Consider the following 24,372-nt stretch of genomic DNA (forward strand, 5'->3'; position numbering starts at 1 on the left):
ACCGTTGTACTTCTGTGCATAATTGTCCCACCAAGTATTTTCTTACACGGAATCTTTAGTTTTATGAAACATTATGTCTTGTTTACCTGTTTTTTAGCAAGAGGATCGAAAAACAGAGTGATACACTGCTAACTGGGGCGATTAGGTACACATATGGCGAATAGGAACCCACGGGACAATTATGCGTAGAAACACAGAAATCCATCGAAAAATTTCAATCGCATTTCTCAGTTGCACATTTTCGAACATGGGACAATTATGCGTAGAACGGCAGTGAATTGCGCTTGCTTTTTTTTGTTCATTGACTTAACATTCTAATTTCGAAATTCATTTTCAAAATTTAGGCTGGTACAAATATTTTTAAAAGTTTTTGTCACCCCCCCCCCCCCCCCCCTTCAAAATTGGCCCGAAAAATCAGGGGGCAAAAAAAATATTTTTACAATAAACTTCAAAATTTCAATGAAAATTCAAGTGCAACCAGCTGAAATCAATTCAAAATACATTCTCCTGCGTTTAAAATCATTTTTAGCATGTCTGGGTTTATTAAAAAATCTTAAGATTTTTTGAAAATTTTCTTTGCAAAATCTTTTTTTTCGATAAAATTTTTGTTTTTGTCAGATCTTAGATTTTTTGAAAACTAATGATTGCAAAACAACTGAACTAGTGTAAAATGCATTTTAAAACACTTTTTTCATTTAAATGTGAAGACTATGGCTTGTTATTTAAATTTTTATATTTTTTTATTTTTTTGCCCCCCCCCCCCCCCCCCCTTGACCTCGGCCAGGGCCGAGGGACAAAAACTTTTTTAAATATTTGCATCGGCCTTAAAGAAAAATAGAAATGTATCACAAAGTGGATGTTGTTTGTTTCTTTCAATAAACATGACCAATATGACGAGAACTATTCAAACATAATTGTGATTTTATTGGATTTAATTTTAAATGCATAACATAGCATAGCAAAGCGTATCGGGTCTATAGAGTTATCTACGTGTGCATGTATTGCGTGTACGTACACGAAAAAATTTAGGTTAAATTTTGTACCCGCCAGCAAAACAAATGGTGTGCTAGTGTGCTTGAGAGCTTGCTAAGATAACTCTATACCACGCTGTAGGGGGGAGGGGGCACAATGGCAAATCGAGAAATTAAAAGTGAGAGTGTGTGCAACATGGAGTTAAACTTTCTATGAAGTTGCTGTGAAGGTTACCATGACACTTTGAAAAGTTTAACTCCATGTTGCACGCACACACTCTCACTTTTAATTTCTCGATAGAGTTATCTACGTGCGCATGTATTGCGTGTACGTACACGAAAAAAAGTGAGGTTAAATTTTGTACCAGCCAGCAAAACAAATGGTGTGCTAGTGTGTGTGAGATCGGGCTTAGCTATCTAAGGCCGATCTCACACACACTAGCAAACCATTTGTTTCGCTGGCGCTGACAATTTTCTTAGACAATTTGGTTGCTGCCTGATACAAACAAAAATAGGGTATTTGTCCCTATTTTGGACCTACTAAGCAGAGCACACTTTTAATTTGATGTATTCTCAAAGGATGCTATAGGCAGCATGATTCTTATGATATTCTTATGTAAATTTTACATTGTACAATCGTCTGGGGAACATGATGGTGTTCGCGCGAATATTGAGACAGCTATCGAAGTCACCCCGGTTTACGGTAACCAATTCTGGCGAAATTTCGATTTTCATTTTAGTTTGGTGGTTCAGCTTTTGACGATTCGCTACCTTCTCTATACTAAGCAATCTAATCCAAAAGGGAAACGATCACCAGTTGTGTTGATCCGAGCCGGGATTTGAGCCCCGATCTACCGCTTACGAGGCGGAAGCGTTGCCACTAGGCTACGCGGCTCGGCCTTATAAGAAAATTAATATAGTGAAACAAACAAACAAGTCAGATTCAAGTTTCAGATATCGCAATTTTTTTTAAAATATTTTACTACAGCCATATTGGGCGCCATCTTCGGATCACAAATTTCCAGTGCTGTGCTCTGAATCTTTTAATAATTGTTTATATCAAAAACTCAACCAAAATACGGTTCTTCAAATTAACATGGCAAAGTCAATTCAAAGAACTTACTTCCTGCTTCCTATTTTTTGCTTGATTTCAATTTGAAACGCTTTTAAAAATCTGTAAATTAATTTAAAAGTGTTGATGAGTCAACATCAGGTGCTCGATGGAAAAAAATGATGTTCGCCTAAAAGTAAAAAAAGTATATAATTAAATTTAACTTGGCATTTACTTCTGTGAATGCTGATTAATTTACGCTTATCCTGAGCAATAACGGAATAACACGTTGGCCATGCATGCACTGCACTAGTTAATGCAATCAAAAGTGTGAATGGAATGCAATGCTAACCGATTTATTTTTGCCATCAGAATAATCTGCATGTACCTACATTTTATCGATTCAATTGAAATCGCAAAAGCATTATTATAATTGTTAAATTTGTTGTGAGCATTTGTGGCTTTATTAGTAGGTACATCTTTCCGTACAGTTTCCCAAAGCAATGTCGATGATAAGGATTCCTACAAGTTGTAAGTAAATATCATTAAACCAGGTAGATAACACCTCAACAACAACAACAACAGTGTCCAAAGGCATTCAAATCGATTTATCTATGAGCACGAAACGCATCCAGTTGCTTTTATTAATCCAGCCAGCAGTGACGGTGACGGTGAATGACGGTAAATGATGATGATGATGATAATGATTGTGTGCCACACACCGGCATCGGGTATCTATCCGCTGTACATGACCCAAAGGTACTTAGCTGAAATCAAAGCCTAGAACTTGGCTCAGTCGCGTTCACCGTAGCCACAGAGCAACAGTGTTGTATCAAATCTCGTCGGATTCGGACGTGAATCCGAAAAGTTCAGCAGTGGTTCGCGCCAGTCTCGTCAATTAAATAGTCAAGTTCAACACTTGCGCGTGTTTGATCATCGTGCGCGCAAATTACAAATCCGGAAGTGTCCATCGGGCTAATTAGTTAAAAGTTCAGGAAACGTTTCCACCATGGGAAAACTCCAGCTGGCGGACGTCGAGAACGAGTACAAAAAGTTTCCCGATTTGAAGCGCGAGGATGTCCAGAAAATCCGCGAATGGATGGAAAAACAGCCCCATTTGCCGAAGATTAGTGGTAGGTAACGCAGTTACAGGTGATCGTATAGTTTGGACCTTGACCGCTTTGTGTAGCTTGCTGGTTAATGAGCGTAGTTTGTTCTGGGGAATTGAGTTCTGTATCAGTATTATTAGAGCATTAGATACAGAGAAACCTGCATGCATGTTTGAGAATGGCTTTTTTTGAACATTTTTTCTCATTATTTTTGAATTCGTTAAGGCTTGCTATATCGATACAAAAGAGTGAAAATGTTTTGACACATTCTCCGGCAATGTACACCTTGGGATGAATTTTTGAAAAGCGTGTATGAGCTATTTTGATATTTTTCCTCGATTCTAGACTACTTGAAGCTTCAAAAATCATGGTTTTCATTAATTGATCATTTGAATATCATTTTGTACAAGTTGGTTAAGTTATGCATCAATTCGTGATAAAATCATCGATTTAAAACCTTTTTCTAAAAACTCCTGGTTTTTAGCGAAATAAAATCCAAAAATTATTCTTTTGATTGCATTTTGTACGTTTTTAGATGTACTAAACGGAAATGTCATGGATTTGCAGTTTATCTTAAGTTAAGTATTTTTTCGAACTAGTGTAAGTTTACCATTTTATTGCGTTGCAACGTCACGAAAAAGGGACAGTTGTTTATGCCAACAGAAAACTAAACATTCAATCATTTTGATTTTTTGGATGCTCTTTGTACTTGGAAAGAGCTTTCAAATGCAACCTAGAGCGACTAAATTGGTTGTCTAGATCCAAAGTTACAACAGGTTTAAGTTTGCGTTGCAACGTCACGAAATTTTAAATCATATTGGTCACATGGCAAAAAAGGTGTATGCGTAGTTGGTTTTTAAAGATAAAAGGTTACTAAATATTATATATTTTTTATATAGTGTTTCCGAGCATATTTACAGAAGAATTGTACATGGGTCATTCACAAATTCCGTTACTTAAGTTTGAATGCAACTCGATAAAAGAAGGTATTTTATGAAACATGTTGAACAAATCAAAATAGACCGATAGACCAGGGGTAAAAATTCTAAAACTTTTTTAAAAGTAATCACGTGGTAACTGAATGGCCCCTTTATGATAAACTGATTTACGTGAGGGTTCATTCTAATACAACGCAACGATTTTTTTATCCCACACCCTTACGTAGACCAAATTACATTAAAATTCACTAAACAATAAAAATCACGTGATTCGATTGTTTTTTTACAAACTTTTGTCACTTTATTGTTGGACGAACCCTTACCTAAATAAGTTGTATGCATCGTTTAGTTGTTCACAATTAAATATGTTATGTTGCGCAGGCAAACAGTTTTATTATTTCCTCAAATTTTATTTAAAAAGCACAAAAGTCAACAAAATAAGTTACGTTGTTTGCAGATCACCCCTTAGGGGCCATCAACACACGATATGGGCACTTTATTCATAAATTTCAGCCCTCCTGAAAACTTGAAGCTCCCCCTCCCTTCTAAAACTTCCACGTGTTTTGTAAATTGCTCAAAACCATTAAAATATTAAGGGAGCGTTCTTGCATTACGTAACAAAACATTTATATTTTTAGACCCCCTCCACCGCCTGGGAATACATTTCCGATAATTTTTTTGTATAAATCTTGGACCCCCCACCTTGATATTACCCCGTTACGTAATGCATGGACGTCCCATTACATGGATAGAGGAAAGGAGAGGGGGGGGGGTCCTTCGTGATAATGGAATAATACAAATATTTATTTTTACTATGAAACGCTTTGTAAAACTGTGTAAATCGTACTGCCACTGTGAAAGCGGTATAGGGGGAGGGGGGGAGGGGGTCTTACATGGGCGGGCCAGTCAATTCACATGTCCTTGTACTGTGTATTAATGTCTTATAATAAAATCTTAACCTAAAGTTGTTCAAACTAACAAAAACTATGATTTATTTTGAAACTAAATTTCGTGACTTTGCAACGCAACGAAAAACCCTGTTTTCAAAAACAAAGCGTTGCAACGTCACGAAATGTAAGTGGTCTTTAAAAATCGAGGTTTGATTTTTTCGTAAAACTAATGATTGCATTCGATTTGTTGGTCAATTTTACATTAAAAATGGAAAGAGAACTCAAAATTTGCCGTTTAACAGAGCAGAGTTAATGGCAAAACATAAATTGGGTCAGGATTGAGAAAAAGTCACGCGTTGCAACGTCACGCTACATATTCCCCTCTCAAAAATCGAATAGTTACCTAAAATAATGTTTCAACACTGCTTCTTATAGGAAATTTAATGCCCTTTCCGAATCTGTAATAACATATATACCTTTTTTATGTATTTTTTAAGTTACAGCCGAAATACTGAAAAAAGAAAAGTCAAAGCGTTGCAACGTCACGGCGGAATGTGTCTATTATGGATTATCAAATGATCGATAAGGTTTTATCAATTACAATGCATTTTTTTTAAATCATGGTATCTGTATGATAACGCTTGACTGCAGAATAAGACAGAGTTACCACTGCCGCTTGATTTTTAGTTCAACTTTGTGGTACATTGCACGCCTGCTACCAGCAAACCTTATGAAACCAAAAAATAAAATAATTTTTATTCGGACTGTTCGTTGGGTCCGGGAGGTGAAATTGGGTCATACAAATTTGCAAAAAATTGTATTACCCGCTATCAATCCCCAAATCCTATGTCACTGATTTTTGTTGAAAAAAAAAAAGATCGGCTCAAATCAATGATGAATGAGAAAAAACGCTTAATTAAATACAAGAATAATGCATTGAAATATGCTTTAATAACTTTGTATCTCTAACAGTGGCGTTACCTGGCTCTGGCAGAAGGGGGTGGACTATCGTATGGGATCCACACCGGCTGACGAATGTTGGAAAGTGCTCGAGAAATTAGACGAAGTTTTTTTTAAAGATTTGTTTTATGTCAACTGGTTTCCATTGTTTACATTTGTTTTTTTTAGGAACCAATTTATTAGAAATCTTGGTAAAAATATGTATTCTCTCATATTAGTCAATTATGGTGAATTAGAAAACCCGTCCCGAATGGGTTTTCTCTAAAGTTTGTAGTTTATATGGAGAGTTTATGGGGTTGGTTTATAGTTTATTGTTCGAATCACTTCCGTTTCGTTCCTTCCTTGTTTTACTGGGGAAAAACTCTGAAAAATCCTTTTATATACAAGCTCAGAACTTGTGACCAGTGACTTGTAGTTCAATTTGGAGTATTCGATGTATAAACAATTATCATATTTCATCTTACACCCATCCGGCGGTCGCATGATTGTGATACATGGCGGCATGAAAGTATATCAGAACCTGCATGAAATTTGTCCTCATGCATTTTTTGCGATATAAGGATTTGACATTTTTGCCCGTTACCGACAATTATCGACATTTCCGACAGCTGATTGATTGTATTTCAGATAAAAATCTTAACAGAACGAGGATTGAACCATCAACTTCTTGGTTGTTGATCCGACACGCTACCACCGCGCCATGGACGCTTGATGAATTGTGAGGGACAGAGCGCGAACATATTGTTCTCTCTGGAGTGTTGCTCGGGGACGCGCCAGCATTATATGTGTTGGTGAGAACTGCAGATCGCTGACATGTTTACACGCGGACAAAATTGAGCTATGAGCTTGCTGCTAAACCTGTTATAAAATGTAACATTTTTTGTAGCAAATCTACTGTTGCAGATTTTGAGCTAGGGGAATCATACCCTTTTTCAGCCTATTTTTATTATCGGCCTATCAGCACTTTGATCATGAATTACCGTAATCTGGGGTGAATCGGGACTACAGTCTGAATAGGGACAGCAGTTTTTAGAGCACCTAATGCTTTTAAATTTGGAAATGGATGTACACATTTTGTTGGCCTGAGTCTGTTCTAACTGAAACCAACCAGAAAAATCAAAATATTGTGCTACATCATGGTTAAACTGCTGTCCCAATTCACCCTTAAGTGTCCCGATTGACCCCAGTTTACGGTACAGCTTTCATAAAGTGTTTTTGACTGTTCAAAAGTAATAAATAGCTCAAATAAAAGTGAGCAAGCAACTCTCCATTGTTGATACATCTGAAAATGTTGATTTAATAGCGGAAAACGGCAAAACTGATGAGAATTGGTCGAACGGCTTAGAGTGATTAAAATGGGTATATTTCCCCTATATATTTCCTTTGGGTGTATGTATTTAGAAAAAGGAATATGAATGTCTGTATGACTCCCTAGTTTGCCTTCAGTTTACTACTTTTGGGTAGAAAGTTGTTTTTAAGGTCACTTGCGTAACCCTTCACGCTGTGTGACCCAACTTTTACCCCGGACAGGAACACTCGAACGTGACACTCGCATAGTCTACTGTAAACATTAGTTACGCCTAGATTCTTAGTAACATCGCGGTGACCTGCCTCTGAGGTTTCGTGCCTTGCTCTCGTCGGCAGTCGTCTGTTCTCTCAGCCCAGTTAGTACGATGCACTTTTCCCAATGTCGACCACCTGCGTGTGTGTTTGTGTGGGTACGAATGTGTACTAAACCGGCTTTCGCACGACTTTGCAAAGTCACCTGTACCGGATGGAAGTGTGTAGTTACAAGTTGAAAGTCTACCGAGTCTCGGTAACAAGAGTAAGGTAGAACAGAATCATTACGTGATCGAAGACGCGTGTTTGACCCTGTACTTAGCTCGGGAGAGCATTTAGCAAGCACACTGTTGTGATTCACGTAAAAGTCGTTGATGAAAATTGGCACCGAATGGTGGTGCTAGTTTGAAATTTGAATTACTATAACTTCAACCTTATTAAATTTCGGTTAATCAAATTTAACGGTTAAGTAGTTTAACTATGCATTTCAATCACACTCACGGCGGTCAAATCGTTCGGGTCGTTGGAGCACGGCGTCAATGGCCGCGAATTCAGCACGGCTATTCGCAAACCGCACCACCAGGCTCATGCTGCGAAGAAGTCGGCGGAAATCTCCGAGCTTGTCGAAGATCCGCAATCGCTGAATCGGCGCCGCCAGCGCCAGACACTTCGTGGATCGCAATCCCGGGAGGTCCGCGCCGTCGAGAAGAGGGGGTTGCACAACCTCGATTGTGCGATTGTTCATCGACACCGGCCCGTCTTTCCAAATGACCCGCTGGATTAAGTTCTGGGGCATCACCCCTCTCAAAATCAGGTCGGCAGGATTGTCATCCGTCGGGATGTATCCCCATCGGTACTTACTGGTCAGCTGCTGGATTTTCCTCACCCTGTTGGCCATAAAAAGTTCCAGGTCATCGGGCTTCTTCGCGATCCAGCTCAGCACCACTTGCGAGTCGCACCACAAGTTTACCGAATCGAAGCAAACATCGACAACGTTTACCAACTTGTCAACCAGTTCAGCGAGAAGCAGCGCACCCTCAAGTTCGCCTTTTGGAGTGCTGAGTTCTTTCGGGACGTTCTTGACCTTCTTCGGGAGGAGCTTGGACTTGCTGCAAATCAACCGCATCGTGATCTCGCCGTCCGGATAGATGTTGCGTGCGTACACGCTGGCGCCATACGCATCGTCCGACGCGTCGGAATAACCGTGGAGTTCCACGCGTTCTGCCCCTTCATCGTAGACGCAACGGGAAACCCGAAAATCGTTCAGTGCAGGCAGCTGCTTCCGGAATCGACGCCACTCGTTGGCCACACTCTCCGGGACCGGGTCCAGCCAGCCGATGTTCTTCAACGTGCCGACCTTCCGCAAGATCAGCTTCGCAGTTGTCACCACCGGACCAGCCAGGCCAAGTGGATCAAAGAATTTGGCAATTTCGCTGAGTACTTTCTGCCGCGTCAGCGGCTTCGTTTCCTCCTCAGGTGGCAGCACGGTGAAGGTGAACCAGTCCTGCGACGCGTTCCACGCCACACCCAGCGTCTTCACGACCGACTTGGCAGCCGCGTCCTTCAGGTCGAACGTTGTTCCCCAGAGGCCTTCCGGAACTTCTTCGAGAATCGCTGGATCGTTCGCGCACCATTTGTGCGCGTCAAGGCCGCCGGTGTTCAGCAGCTTGCGCAAGTCTCGACTCAGCAGTCGGGCTTCTTCTACACTCTGCGCTCCGCAAAGTCCGTCGTCCACGTAGAACGATTTCTTCAGTGCCGCCGAGGCCAACGGGAACTCCTTCTCGCCATCGTGGATAAACTTGGCGTACTCTCGTTTCAGGTCAGGTTGCTGATCCAGCCGCCGCTGGCAGTGCTGCTGCCGGGTGCTTTTACGAAACACGTTCAGTAAACAGCTTAGCTCAATAATGAAAAATGAATTAGGCTGAAGTTGTGTGAACTTATCGAACGAGCTATTCATTAATTTATTGTTCTCATGGGATGCCGCAGGTTTCAAGCTTTTATTTAACATCATAATAACAATTTGTTTCAATTGTTTGTTTGTGTGTTCCAGTTAAGTAACTAATGTACATTAGAGTTATATAGAGGAAAAACGGCCTATCTGTTAGAATAACTCGCCTTCGCACAAAGCCGTCGTTTCTGGATTGCACCGGAAGCGAAGCAAGAACGCCCCAGCAGCTGGACACCGAGTTGCGGCTGAGGAAAAAACGCAAAGGCCAGCAGAGCCAACCAAGACCCCTACACAATCCCCCATCCCTTCCCACGCCTTGTCTTTAACATCAATCCCTTCCCTACTAACCCCGAGTAGGCCGCGGGTAATCGGCTCCCCTTCCACTAACATTTACACACAAGATCCTCTGTAATTATTAAGTCAAATGTAATTACAAAAGCCGACTCGGTCCTAACCAGGTCCCAGTACCGAAAAGGACCTAATAAAAATAATTTTATGAAAAAAAAAAAAAAAAAAACGGCCTATTATTTTGTATGCACTTTCCATGATGTTTGATAATATTGTAAAACATTGCATTGTATGTATCAATAGTTAAACTTCAACCCGGATTCAGATCACTCTAGTGTTTTTTTTTTTTTTTTTTTTCATAAAATTATTTTTATTAGGTCCTTTTCGGTACTGGGACCTGGTTAGGACCGAGTCGGCTTTTGTAATTACAAAAAACTTAATAATTACAGAGGATCTTGTGTGTAAATGTTAGTGGGAGGGGAGCCGATTACCCGCGGCCTACTCGGGGTTAGTAGGGAAGGGATTGATGTTAAAGACAAGGCGTGGGAAGGGAAGGGGGATTGTGTAGGGGTCTTGGTTGGCTCTTCTGGCCTTTGCGTTTTGTCCTCAGCCGCAACTCGGTGTCCAGCTGCTGGGGCGATCTTGCTTTGCTTCCGGTGCAAACCAGAAACGACGGCTTTGTGTGAAGGCGAGTTATACTAAATAGAGGAAAACTAACTGAAGAGAAACTAACTGGAAGAAAACTAAATAGATATTTTGGAATCTGAGAGGAACTGATAGATAGGATAGAGAACATCAAGGTCTAGCTGAGATAGCGCGTCTCGCATCGGGATTTCTGGTGGTCTTCCTCGGGCCCTGAGGGTATCTTTCAACTTAATTCTGTGAGCCTGGTGATCTGGACACGCCCATACGAGATGGTCGATGTCCTGATAACCCTGCCCACAGTCGCATAAGTTTGTATCACTCATGTTGATACGGTAAAGATGAGCCTTGGACGAGTAATGGTTCGACATAAGGCGGGACATCGTTCTGATGAATCCACGCGTCAAGTCCATTCCCTTGAACCAGGCTTTTCTTTGCACCTTAGGTCGTATGGAATACATCCAACGTCCTTTGGTGTCGTCGTCCCATTGATTTTGCCAATCCAGGAGCGCACGCTGCCTCGGCAAACCGTAGCATTCTTGTAGGCTAATTGGCCTTTCAAAAATGTCTCCACTCTCAGCACCCTTCTTGGCGAGCAAGTCCGCTTTCTCATTACCCGGAATCGAGCAATGAGCGCGGACCCATACCACCGTGATGCTGAAGGACTGAGCCGCCAGGTTGTTTAAAGTCTTGCGTATTTCCGTGAGGAAAAACGTAGACTCCCTGGTCGGCTTCAGAGTCCGGATAGCCTCAACAGAGCTAAAGCTATCGGTGAAGATGAAGTAGTGGTCAGGTGGCATGGTCTCGATGATTCGCAGTGCGCAGTAAACCGCGGCTAACTCTGCGACGTAAACCGAACTCGGGTCCTTCAGCTTAAAGAACAGCTGATAAGATTCATGATAAACACCGAAGCCCGTACAGCCGTCGAGCTTGGAGCCATCGGTGAAGAATCTGTTGTTTGGAGGAACATGGTTGTACTTTGATGCGAAGATCGACGGTACAACTCCCCGCAGAAGATGGTTTGGGATACCGCGAGTATCGGCTTTCATGGACGTGTCGAAGCCAATCAGGGTGCTGCTGGTTAACGGAGGCGTGCGCTGTACCGTTGTGCTCGGGCTCCACTCCCACGATGACATAAAGTCATAATATAGAAGCATGCGCCGAGACTCAACGTGAAGGTTCAGCAACGTTTCAAAGTTGTCAATTACCAGTTTATTCCTGTAATCACACCGGATCAGGAACCGGTAAGACAGTTCGTAGTAACGAGTTCGCAGAGGCAACACTCCCGCCAAGACCTCGAGGGTCATGTTGTGAGTTGAGTGCATGCATCCCAAGACAATGCGAAGACTTCGGTACTGTATCCGCTGGAGAACCAACAAGCGTGATTTCGCAGCTGACTGGAAGCAGAAACTGCCATATTCCAGCACCGAGAGTATCGTTGTCTTGTACAGTCGAAGCAGGTCAGAAGGATGAGCACCCCACCGGTTGCCAGAGACGCTGCGCAGAAAATTAGTCCTTTGCAGGCACTTTTGCTTCAGGTAGTTAATGTGCTTCCCCCATGTTCCCTTTTGATCGAAGATGGTACCCATGTACATGAAGTGGTCCGACTGCTCGATAGTCTTTCCCGAGAGAGAAAGATTGAGCTGCGGCGGTTCATGCTTCCCCGTAAAAACGACCAGTTCCGTCTTCTCCGGAGAGAATTCAATACCCTTTCCAACTGCCCAATGGGCCAAGTTGTTCAGGGTATCTTGCAAGGGTTCTAGCAGATCGACTTCCTTCTTGGCAGCGATTGAAACCACTGCGTCATCTGCGTACTGTATAAGGGTGCAGTCTCCGGTCAAGCAATCATCGATGTCGCTGACGTAGAAGTTATACATGGATGGGCTAAGGCGTGAGCCTTGTGCCAAACCCATGTAACTTATCCGGGTGATTGCCAGATCACCTTGCACAAAGTGCATGTGTTTTTCTGACAACAGGTTGATGAGGAAGTTGCACATCGTCGGATTGAGACCGCTCCGCCGCAGCTTTACTCCCAACACATCGATGGAGACTGAATCGAATGCACCCTTGATGTCTAGGAAGACAGAAGCCATTTGCTGTTTTTTACCACGGGCTATGTCGATCCCTGTGGCCAGCAAGGCTAGACAGTCGCTTGTTCCCTTGCCTCTCCGGAAGCCATACTGCGTGTCAGACAGCAAGTGCTCTCGTTCCATCCATGGTTCGAGGCGGTCGAGGATCATCTTCTCCAGCAACTTGCGTAGACACGACAGCAAGCTGATTGGACGATACGAGTTGTGGTCGGATGCCGGCTTACCGGGCTTTTGAATGGCAACCACCCGGACCTGTCGCCATTCGTGTGGAATTATGTTCTGCTCCACGAACTTGTTGAACAGATTCAACAGACGCTGCTTGGCGACGTCCGGAAGATTTTTCAGCAAGCTGAACTTGATCTTGTCCGGACCAGGAGCAGTGTTGTTGCCCGTCAATAGTGCTATGGAGAGCTCTACCATCGAGAAGGGAGGATTAGAATCGCTCCCATCAACAACGTCGAATGATGGTTGTGTCGGCACCGAGTCCGGGCACACCTTCTTGGCGAAATCCAATATCCACTTGTCCGATTTTTCCACACTCTCGTTCGGAACGGAACCTCTACGCATGGCCCTCGCAACGCGCCACAGAGTGCTACACTCTAGTGTTCATAAATGGTTTAAAAAACCCGTAATTTTTACTCACGAGGACTTTTTGCTGTTTACATTTTTCAAGCATCTCTGCCTGTTTACTTGTCATAATTAGGGTTCCCAAGGTGGAGCTAGGTAGAACAGTAAAGGGGTTAAGTGTTTTGACTGATACTGAGTAAAGTTGCCCATTAATTTTGATTTGCTGGTGAGCTCAGATCATATCAAAATGCTTGACTTAGGGGAAATGTACCTATTTTAATCAAACTTGTATTGCACTTGCTCAAAGCAATAAAAAGCTATAGTTATAAATAGTGATTTTGTTTTGGAAAAATGCTACGAGGGAAGGGGTATAGTTTCTAAAATCAACGAAAAAAAAAGATTTGTCATTTGTTCCTTCCTCTCTCGTAAACGACTCCATCATCTGAAAATCACTATTCACTTTAATTATCGCATCAACTGTCTACGTACTCATCGCGTTTATGTTTTAATGCATGTTTTTATGTGAATGAATTGTGGTAAAATCTACCCAATTTATAAAGTAACGTTTGTGTTTGTTTGTGGTCATAAATTCGTAATTGTCGTGTGTGTTATTTAATTTGTGTGTCCTTGGATTTTATCGCTGGTGTGTGGTTAGTTTGTCATTATTACAGTAGAAGTTTGAAGTAACTTGTTCTGGCTTGTTTAACCAAAAGTAGTAGTGTTGGTGTAAGTACGTTTGCATGTTTTTTTTACGAATGGAAAAGCAGGTTGAAGAGACACTTCTACAAAAATTGTGATGTTTGCAGATTTGGAAATAATTTTGTTCCTGCACTCAAACTATCATCGAATTGAGCCAACGAAAAAAACCATCGATGAGAACTACACGTGCCGAACCCACGTTCCAGAGTTTTTCGCCAACCGAGACATTACGGGGACCGAGATGAAGACCGCTTTGGATATTGTGTAATATTTTATTCATCCTAGCTCAACACATGGATATTTATGTTGAAAGTTTACTTCTAGGGTAATTGTTCCACTGACGATCCCAACCAAAGATCAGTACACAGTATTGTACGGAAAATTGCTCAAAAGTGACGCTACGGATTTTTCGTTTGAATCATGCTTGAAATTGTAAGTCCGGGTAGTGTTGTCTAACAAACTAAATAATTTAATCCTCACTAAATGTTACAGCTTGCTAATGATTGCCGATGTGATCCAGCGGGAATCCGGTGCCGTCCATGGATACACCTTCGTGCTGGACATGGAGGGAGTAACAATGGGTCACGTGGCTCGACTGACGATTAGTACAATCCGCAAGTTTCTTCACTTTTTGCAAGAGGCAATGCCCGTACGGTTGAAGGGTATTCACCTCACTAATGTGGTTCCGTTCATCGACAAAATTCTCATGCTGATCAAACCGTTTATGAAGAAAGAACTGCTGGAGATTCTTCATCTGCACAGCAAGCCCGAAACTTTGTATCCGTTTGTTCAGAAGGAATGTTTGATCAAAGAGCTTGGTGGAAACGCTGGATCGTTGATGGAGATTCAAAGTAAAGGCTTTATCTCAGGTATCACTGGATGAAAATTTAACAATTTAGTTTTTTTCAGAAACTTTCAATCAACACATGGTCGATAACCGGGATTTCTTAATTCAGTTAGAAAAGGTGAAGGCTGATGAGAGTAAGAGACCTGGCAAGCCAAAAGATTCTGGTGCCATCTTTGGCATGGAAGGAAATTTCAAGAAACTCGATATAGACTAAGCAATTTTGTTACTGTTTTATTGTATTTATTGTGGAATAAAGTTTGCTGTTTGGGGTATTCAAAAGGAGTTGGTATCACAAAAATATTGTTACTGATAAGCAATTACTTCTCTTTTAGTTTTATTTGTAACTAGTTTTTCAACAGGTTATTTTATGTTTGATGATGACATTTCCTACATAATTGTTTTAAGATATACTATAACAAACACCTAGATGCAATTTCATTTCATTGTTTTTTTTTCATTTTAAAAAAACCAAAAATCATATTTTTTGCAGCTTGCTACACGTCGTTTTTGGGCCAAATTGAGTTGATTTTTGAGTATGAATTTGTGCAGTTTGGAATGCCTCACCTTTTGGTTTTCACAGATCGCCTAAATTCGATTTTAATCCTTAGATATTCAGCAAAAACAAAACAAAATCCGTGCATTATTGTCCATCTTCATTTGAAAGAAGAGCAGTTCTCTACGGAATCGGTCTTTTTTCTTTAATTTTAATTTTTGTATTTTTTAATCCGGCTGAAACTTTTTTGGTGCCTTCGGTATGCCCAAAGAAGCCATTTTGCATCATTAGTTTGTCCATATAATTTTCCATACAAATTTGGCAGCTGTCCATACAAAAATGATATGTAAAAATTCAAAAATCTGTATCTTTTGAAGGAATTTTTTGATCGATTTGGTGTCTTCGGCAAAGTTGTAGGTATGGATATGGACTACACTGAAAAAAAATGACACACGGTAAAAAAAAATTTGGTGATTTTTAATTTAACTTTTTGTCACTAAAACTTGATTTGCAAAAAAACACTATTTTAAATTTTTTTTATTTTTTGATATGTTTTAGAGGACATAAAATGCCAACTTTTCAGAAATTTCCAGAATGGGCAAAAAATCTTTGACCGAGTTATGATTTTTTGAATCAATACAGATTTTTTCAAAAAATCGAAATATTGGTCGCAAAAATTTTTCAACTTCATTTTTCGATGTAAAATCGAATTTGCAATCAAAAAGTACTTTAGTGAATTTTTGTTAAAGTGCACCGTTTTCAAGTTATAACCAATTTTAGGTAACTTTTTTGAAAATAGTCGCAGTTTTTCATTTTTTTAAATTAGTGCCCATGTTTGCCTATCTTTGAAAAAAATATTTTTGAAAAGCTGAGAAAATTCTCTATATTTTGCTTTATTGAACTTTGTCGATACGACCCATAGTTGCTGAGATATTGCCATGCAAAGGTTAAAAAACAGGAAAATTTATGTTTTCTAAGTCTCACCCAAACAACCCACCATTTTCTAATGTCGATATCTCAGCAACTATAGGTCCGATTTACAATGTTAAAACATGAAACATTCGTGAAATTTTCCGATCTTTTCGAAAAAAATATTTAAAAAAAATTAAAATCAAGACTAACATTTCAAACGGGCCAAACATTCAATATTACGCCCATTTGAAATGTTAGTCTTGATTTTAAATTTTTGAAAATATTTTTTTCGAAAAGATCGGAAAATTTCACGAATGTTTCATGTTTTAACATTGTAAATCGGACCTATAGTTGCTGAGATATCGACATTATAAAATGGTGGGTTATTTGGGTGAGACTTAGAAAACATAAATTTTCCTGTTTTTTAACCTTTGCATGGCAATATCTCAGCAACTATGGGTCGTATCGACAAAGTTCAATAAAGCAAAATATAGAGAATTTTCTCAGCTTTTCAAAACTATTTTTTTCAAAGATGGGCAAACATGGGCACTAATTTAAAAAAATGAAAAACTGCGACTATTTTCAAAAAAGTTACCTAAAAATGGTTATAACTTGAAAACGGTGAACTTTATCAAAAATTCACTAAAGTACTTTTTGATTGCAAATTCGATTTTACATCGAAAAATGAAGTTGAAAAATTTTTGCGACCAATATTTCGATTTTTTGAAAAAATCTGTATTGATTCAAAAAATCATAACTCGGTCAAAGATTTTTTGCCCATTCTGGAAATTTCTGAAAAGTTGGCATTTTATGTCCTCTAAAACATATCAAAAAATAAAAAAAATTAAAAATAGTGTTTTTTTGCAAATCAAGTTTTAGTGACAAAAAGTTAAATTAAAAATCACCAAATTTTTTTTTACCGTGTATCATTTTTTTTCAGTGTAGTCCATATCCATACCTACAACTTTGCCGAAGACACCAAATCGATCAAAAAATTCCTTCAAAAGATACAGATTTTTGAATTTTTACATATCATTTTTGTATGGACAGCTGCCAAATTTGTATGGAAAATTATATGGACAAACTAATGATGCAAAATGGCTTCTTTGGGCATACCGAAGGCACCAAAAAAGTTTCAGCCGGATTAAAAAATACAGAAAAAATCGAATGACCGAAATCTCAGAGAATTGCTCAGAAGTCACTCTACTGGACATGGTTAGACGAAACATCACATAAGTTTGCAAACAATAAGCAGATAGGTAATATAAAATAATTTGCCGTTCCCTTCAATCAATAAAAAAAACATGCATTTCTTTCAATTGTTCCGCATCGTGCAATATATCAGACTTCTCCAATAATTTACAACATGAAAAATCAAATCGAATAAGTTTGTTCTGCATGCTTGAACCGTTGCTAAACAAAGTGTATGGATCGTTTCAAGGCCGTTTCTCGTCTACTGAACAATCACAAAAAATATAAACCAAATTGCATTTATTGGCACTTCAGTTTTTGTTTTGTTAATTTGCTTCACCGTGGTCTTGGTTTAAAAACATCGTGAAGCATTTCGATCAGGGGCAGCACACTGACATAGGTAATTGTATTTAAAAAAAAATCTATAATGATTATCCGGGTTAAGCTAGAACAATTTCAATGAAGTGCTAGCAAGGTTAGATCGATTTGCAAAAAAAACATCTGATCAGTAACAAACATCATTTGCAGAATTGAAAAAGCTGCAGTGAGTGTGAGTAAGATTTGTATGCGATAAACGATGTAACGTTTCAAATTAAAAATGATCAAAAATAACAACACATATCAAAAGAACTGCCAGGATATTTTTAATTCAAAACGAGGATCCAAATAATTATGATAATTTTTAAACATCTTGTTCTCAAGCGCAATCCAGGCACACTTTGGTTCAAACTTTGTGCGAACATTAATCTTTCTTTTAAATGATAATGATGGACTTCACGGAAAATCAACACCTTTATATTATATTGTCTTTCAAAATGTACTGGAAGGCGATTTATGATTGATTAAGAAGTTATATCTTATATTTAATATTCATTTTTAAATGCTTTCAGAACTTGAGGCAATTCTCTTTCTGCATTCAAACTACTACAAAATGGAGGCCACAAAAACTGCTATTGAAGCCTACTACACCTTAAGATCAACTGTTCCCATGTTTTTCACCAAACGTTCTGCACAAGAACCTGGAACAAAGCGAGCTATAGACACATTGTAAGATTTTCGAAAAAAGTGTATTATAATAACGTTTATAACAAAATATGTTTCTATTTCAGGTATGGCACTATTCTTCCTAAACCAACCATCGAAAATCACGTTGTTGTTTATGGAGCGTTAAAAGATTTCGACACTGCGAATTTCGACATTGGAGAAATTTTCAAGCTGTAAAACTTATAAACTTTTCAATCTGAATGGTTTCATAAGTAAAGTATTCATTTCAGAATGATTGGTGTTACCGACGTACAGTTTCTGGAAAATGGAGCCGCCGATGGTTATCGAATTGTGATTGACATGAAGGGCGTTACGTTCGGCCACGTGGGGAAATTGTCCGTGGCAGCGCTGAAAAACTTCCTGGTCTATCTGCAAGACGCAATGCCAATCAGGCTAAAGGGTTTGCACTTTGCCAGCGTTCCATCGTTCATGGACATCGTGCTGGGTCTGCTGAAACCGTTTATGAAAAAGGAACTGATGGGAATGCTTTATTTGCATCCCACGTACGAGCACATGATTCCATACTTTGGCAAGGAATGTCTCCCATCGGATTGTGGTGGGGAAAGTGAAAGCCGCGAGGAGTTGACCGGTAAGATATTTCATTAAATAAATTCGTAACAAGTAACCGACGCGTCGCGACGGTGAAAATTGAAAGTCGACTATCTGCGAAAAACAAAAAAGACCCGTTATTGCATAAATTTAAAATGAGGATTCTAAAAAAATATTTTTTATCCGTTTTTTACAGAAAAGTGCTTCGGTCACATTAAAGAGCTGCACGACTATTTCGTAGAAGAAGAAGAAACAAGACGTATCGACGAATCGAAACGTGCTGCCAGCAAAAATGCAGGTGGTGGCTTGTCCGGCATTATGGGCAGTTTCCGGAAGCTGGACATTGATTGAAAACAAGAGAAAAAAAAAATTATAAACTTGTAAATTATTTGTAAATATAGCATTGTAGGAGTAGGGCTTGGTTTAATGGGTGTCGTTAGAGTTTAGTAAGTTTGAGATACTCTGAGAAGATGTTTTTGTCAAAAAATTATTAAAAATTAAGAGGTCTAATAAATAAAACACATTTGAGCTAAAATAACATTGATCTTTTTGGACCTTCCTCCTATCTTCTTGCTATTTTAATTAAAGAAAGAATCTGTACCCTGACATTGTGTAGGTAACAACATCATTAAAAACACGAAAAGAATTTTTATTCGACGGATTTTTCAACATTGTGAACCATTTGTTCATAAAAGTGTTAAAGAATAATTAGAATACGTCAAACGTTAACATAACGCCTTTCATGTTACGGACACATGCTACATACTTTCAGGCGTTTAAGGCGCAGCACGCATGAACGCATTTGATCTTACTAAAAAAAGACAAAACATTGAATTAAATTGGCAGCGTTCTTATGCGCCCAAATATTTTGTATTCAGAGAACTACAGTTGGAAATATTTCACACAATTTTCAATACATGAAATATTCCCTACATTACTCACCACTGTGGTGAAATAGCTCCTCAACGCGACGCAAAACCTATTGAATGAAATATATCATGAATGAAAGCATTAATTGAGCTTTTTCGAACAACATTGAAACATTTAAGTTAAGTTAAGTTTTGTTTTTCGTAGGATCGAGTAAAATAATCTTCAAATCCCGAATTGCGTTGTTAGATTTTTTTTTTGTTTGAACTAATTCGCTTTCCCATATTCAACGTTTGCTGGATGATTAATTAAATGTTTCATCAGCCAACTATGAATAACATAGCCGTAGGAAAGACTTGATCCCCCGGGACACCTGATCCCTAGCCTGTATCTCGTCAGCATGTTCGTAAAAAATAGCTTTGTTCTGAAAAGTTGTACGAAATTGCCTCAAACTCATTGTGGAAAACAAAGATAAAATTTAAAAAATGTTCGGATTGAGTTACACGCTAAGTTACACATATTTTTCTAAAAAGTGCTGCAGAAAACCTCCAAGAGTTCCATTTGCTTTGTTTTGATATGTATAGAAATATATAAAAAAATATAAAAAAAAAATCCCAAAAATATTTGTTATACATGAATTGTTTGATAAAATTATCAACTACAAAACCCTCACGCTTTTTACGTTTAATTTATCGTCATACTATTTTACAACCAATTGTTTAAAAAAGTGCAATTAGGCAGACTTGATGATTGATACTGCATGTTTACAGTCACTGGAAGCAGCCTCAAGCTTAATACATTGGATTGGTTTTTCGTACATGGATTCCTTCAGTATAGTTGTAGATGACTTACTGCAGTTTAAACAATTTCTCAGATGTTTTGTATACAAAAATTACCAGCTTTTGTAAAAATGATAAAAAAAACGAAGTTGACTTTATAGCATTGCTAGTACCAACCACTAGTGTCTTCCTTTTATCTACAAGGACTTTGCCGCCCTGGGCTCCTAAGTGTATGAAAGTATGGCACGGAGCGACGGCGCCGAATACCCATATTTACATAAAGAATTTTAGAGCGCCCGCCGCGGGATTCGAACCGGCCACCTCTGGATTGTGAGTCTAGTGCGCGGTCCGATTGATCCACACGGGCGGGACAATAAATTTTGGTTTAAAGTGGAATATTTGAAGTTTTAGAATATTTTAAATACAAATCTTGTTATATTTTGAATACAAACGTACAGGCTTTATGTAAAATTGCTGTAACTTATAGAAAATCAAAAGTTTCGATGAATAAGAAACATTTTGCTTAAGAATTCTTTCAAATGTTGAAAGAGGGATCAAGTTACCCCAAACATTTAATGCAAATAGTTCAGTTTAGTTTTGTGAGAAATTAAGAGTGTTACGTGTGATACAAAAAAGGGTATAAAGTCTCCCCACTCTCCCTTATTTTACTGACAATCTTGGCAGATTTTTAAAAATATTTCATCGCACAAAATTAGAGTACAGGTCAGGTAGATAAGAGTTAGAGAAGAGTCGTCGATCCCCGCCAAACAATAGCGCCCGCTAACAACTCTTGACTTTTTTTTGATAAGGTCCTATAAACAAATGTAAACATTGAGTGTATCCCTTTCACACCTTATGTCAAAGTCCATCGGAGTAAGCGGGATACACTCAATGTTTACTTTTGTTTATAGGACCTTATCAAAAAAAAGTCAAGAACTGTCTTATTAATCAATCGTTCCCAAATGTTAGGGAGTTATTTTGGGACTTAATATTGTCCGTAAAATAGCAGTGCTCGTAGTTCTTACCACTTTTCAATGTTTTTATAACACTCTAATGTCCTATCAATTAAACGTTGCAAAACGACAATCTTTGGCAATATACTAACAAGGAAATATGTGCAAGAACTATACGAATTAGAAATTCTCATATGTTTGGCAGGTTAAGGATTCGGTCTTAATTCCATCCAATTGGCAACTATTCACTATTTAAACAAATTATTTTGATGGAAACTTGCTTGCTTACTTCTTACTGAGCTTCTTATGACTTGATTTCAGTTGAAACGTTATTTCGAAGCTGTAATTGAACGCCAAAGTGCTGATATGCAAACATTAGGGGCTCAATAGATTCAGACGCGGCTTTAACAAATTTTAACCAACCTTTTTTTCAGATTTTGATACTAGCTTTCAAAATAAAATAAAAACTACTGTTTCATCTATATTTAGAATAAAAATAATTGCATAGTCATAAGTCACAAAGCGGTATTCTTTGTCCTCTATTCAGCGTGTGAACCTCTATGAGGGACGATCATTTGTCGTGCCATTCAATGTCGTTTGACGTGGTGGCGTAGGATCGGTGGGTAGGCCAGTTTGCTACCGGTTTTACATGATGCATAATCCAATTGACTCGCAAGGTCCTCTCCGAACGCTTCAGGTGATTCATCTCCATTTGACGCATCAATTTCCTCCGGAGCATTTTTGAATGAGAACTTCATTCGAGAGTTAATTAATTTTTTTTTTCTCGTTTTTACCGAACAAACAGCCTGTCACTGCCTGGTGCGTCCACGGAAATGAACTATCTGTTCGAGAGGTACAAATTGGTGCTGGGAGTGAAAAACAAGTGAGGATCGAGAAGTGGGGCGAAAAAAATCTCTCCAACCGCCGCGGCCAGAGTGCATTCTCGGAGCTCATCTCGTGTTCCCACATGTCCCACAACAAGCGGAGGCAGCAGCAGCAGCAGCAGAGATTGAGGAAGTCAGGAAAACGTCAATGCACCAGCAATAGTCGGAATCGTCCGTGAAATACTATTTCAATATTCACATATGCGTTAAATTACTCCATTTCGGTCGGCGACAGTCTCGCGCCCGTTCATGGTTCATTTTGATATGCCTTTATTTGATTTTTTTTTTCGGTGGAAAATGCACGAAAACATCGTTGAAATGCTCAACTGTGAACTGGAGTGAATAAATTCCTCAAAAAAAAAAGTAAAGTAAATCTTTCCCAGTTCCTGAGGGGAACACCCTTGAAGAGTATCGGGGCCGGCATTTACAAAGCGGATTCAGTGGCAGATTAATTCTCAACTTAATGTTAACATGTTAAGGTTAATGTTAACATTCCATAGGTCGCCTCCCTAAGGTGTCGTGATAAGGTCCAGTTTGTGACGATACACTACCTTCCCTTTACTAAGCAATCGATTCCAGAAGGGAAAAGATCACCAGTTGTGTTGGTCCGAGCCGGGATTTGAACCCCGATCTACCGCTTACGAGGCGGAAGCGTTACCACTGGGCTACGTGGCTCGGTCTTAAATACCTCAACATCTTTTTAATGTTTCCAGATTTTTTGATCAACAATGCGGTAAAAAAATATTACAAACCGATAAAATAGATTTTTCTCTTAAAAAATTGAAAGTTTTATGATCAGATAAGTCATTTATGTGTGACATTGTCAACAAATTAAATGCTACACAAAAAAATCACACTAAATTACGGTATTTCATTTCTCAGTTACCAAAATTGCCTTCAGTTGAGATTTGTTTCAGGATTCATTCCGCTACTAGTGCGATTAAAGTTATTTGCAGTTTTTATTTCTAAGCAGGATAGAATTCTTATAATCTTATTATTAATGTATCGAAGTATTCCTACTGTTATCATTGGAGTAATATGAAATGATAATACAGAATTTAATGTTTGTTCATTACTGATTTTATCAAGGTCATCAGAAAAAGTAATTATAATTTATTGCATTTCACACAAGATTATCGTACATTTCTTCCACAAAATAGGTAACATCTGCCATCTGAAAACGCAAAACGCCTCTGTTAATTACAACGAATTAATCATGTTCAACAGCGTGAAATTATAAACAAACGGAAAAATGATGGCTTAATAATGAGAGTGGAAATGTGGGGACATCTTGTTGACAAACTTCTCAAAACGAAAAGGGCGAAAAGAATGATGCACACGACACATGCAAGAACAAATGTTGTGCGAAACAGAATTGATGACTCGAGAGAAAAACATGGTTTACCTGGGCTGCAATTTGGAAAGACGGTTGGGCAAATTCAGCTTATTTTGTATTGAGCTAAAATTTATAAATTTTCTCGTAAAAGGCTAGATTACGATATAAAATGTTTGTGTCTTGGACAAAGTTTCTGAAACTGACATGCCTAACAAGTTTTTAAAAATCGAAAAAAATCCAAAAAATATTCCTTGAAAGTTAAATTTTATGAAGCATCCTAAAATTATCCATCAACTTTTCGATTGCAATGAAACAATGCCGCAAAGCTCCAAACTGCACCACTTTAGGAAAATCAAACTTCTTTTTAACCAGGGCTGTGGAGTCGGAGTCGGAGTCGGAGCCGGAGTCGGTGGAGTCGGGTCTTTTTGGGGACCTGGAGTCGGAGTCGGAGTCGGAGTCGTCAAAACTCTAACAACTGGAGTCGGAGTCGGAGCCGGAGTCGGCTAAATTTCAAGAGCTGGAGTCGGAGTCGGAGTCGGAGCCGAGGATTTCTGATAACCCGGAGTCGGAGTTGGAGCCGGAGTTATCTTAAATTCAACAAAAAATATGTTTTTTTATTGTTCAGTATTTCCTATAGAACAGCTTAATTTACAAAACATCTTATATTTTTAATTGATTTATCAGATGCCATGTTTTTGAAGCTTCAGATGTGTTTTTGAAGCTTTTTATTGTGAGTGAATAGCTCGAATTGTGTTATTACACTATAATCACTAAATGATAACCTCTTACCCAAGTATGTAGTAT

The 24,372-nt window shown here is 38.9% G+C and overlaps 1 protein-coding gene across 2 annotated transcripts; it reads left to right on the top strand.

Annotated features, from left to right (window-relative positions):
* Positions 1-2,785: 2,785 nt before the first annotated feature.
* LOC120424131 (alpha-tocopherol transfer protein-like) lies at positions 2,786-19,277 on the top strand. 2 transcript variants are annotated; one of them, XM_039588170.2, is made up of 5 exons: positions 2,786-3,155; positions 18,047-18,203; positions 18,266-18,373; positions 18,431-18,789; positions 18,946-19,277. In XM_039588170.2, the coding sequence occupies exons 1-5, from the start codon at positions 3,032-3,034 to the stop codon at positions 19,098-19,100; spliced, it is 903 nt and encodes a 300-aa protein (XP_039444104.1). In that variant the 5' UTR covers positions 2,786-3,031; the 3' UTR covers positions 19,101-19,277. The 2 variants fall into 2 exon arrangements, with proteins under 2 accessions (XP_039444104.1, XP_039444105.1); XM_039588171.2 differs by lacking the exons at positions 18,047-18,203; positions 18,266-18,373; positions 18,431-18,789; positions 18,946-19,277 and adding exons at positions 13,821-13,977; positions 14,038-14,145; positions 14,206-14,564; positions 14,623-14,877 and having other exon boundaries at positions 2,813-3,155.
* Positions 19,278-24,372: the final 5,095 nt, after the last annotated feature.

The sequence above is a fragment of the Culex pipiens genome, chromosome 2, assembly GCF_016801865.2.
Source record: "Culex pipiens pallens isolate TS chromosome 2, TS_CPP_V2, whole genome shotgun sequence".
NCBI lineage: Eukaryota > Metazoa > Arthropoda > Insecta > Diptera > Culicidae > Culex > Culex pipiens.

What these genes read in the sequence shown, in the direction of transcription:
- LOC120424131 (XM_039588170.2), top strand. Translation starts at nt 3,032, where the DNA reads ATGGGAAAACTCCAGCTGGCGGACGTCGAGAACGAGTACAAAAAGTTT. An exon ending in ATTGGAGAAATTTTCAAGCT is followed by an intron (nt 18,374 to 18,430) that starts GTAAAACTTATA and finishes TATTCATTTCAG; the next exon opens with AATGATTGGTGTTACCGACG. An exon ending in AAGCCGCGAGGAGTTGACCG is followed by an intron (nt 18,790 to 18,945) that starts GTAAGATATTTC and finishes CGTTTTTTACAG; the next exon opens with AAAAGTGCTTCGGTCACATT.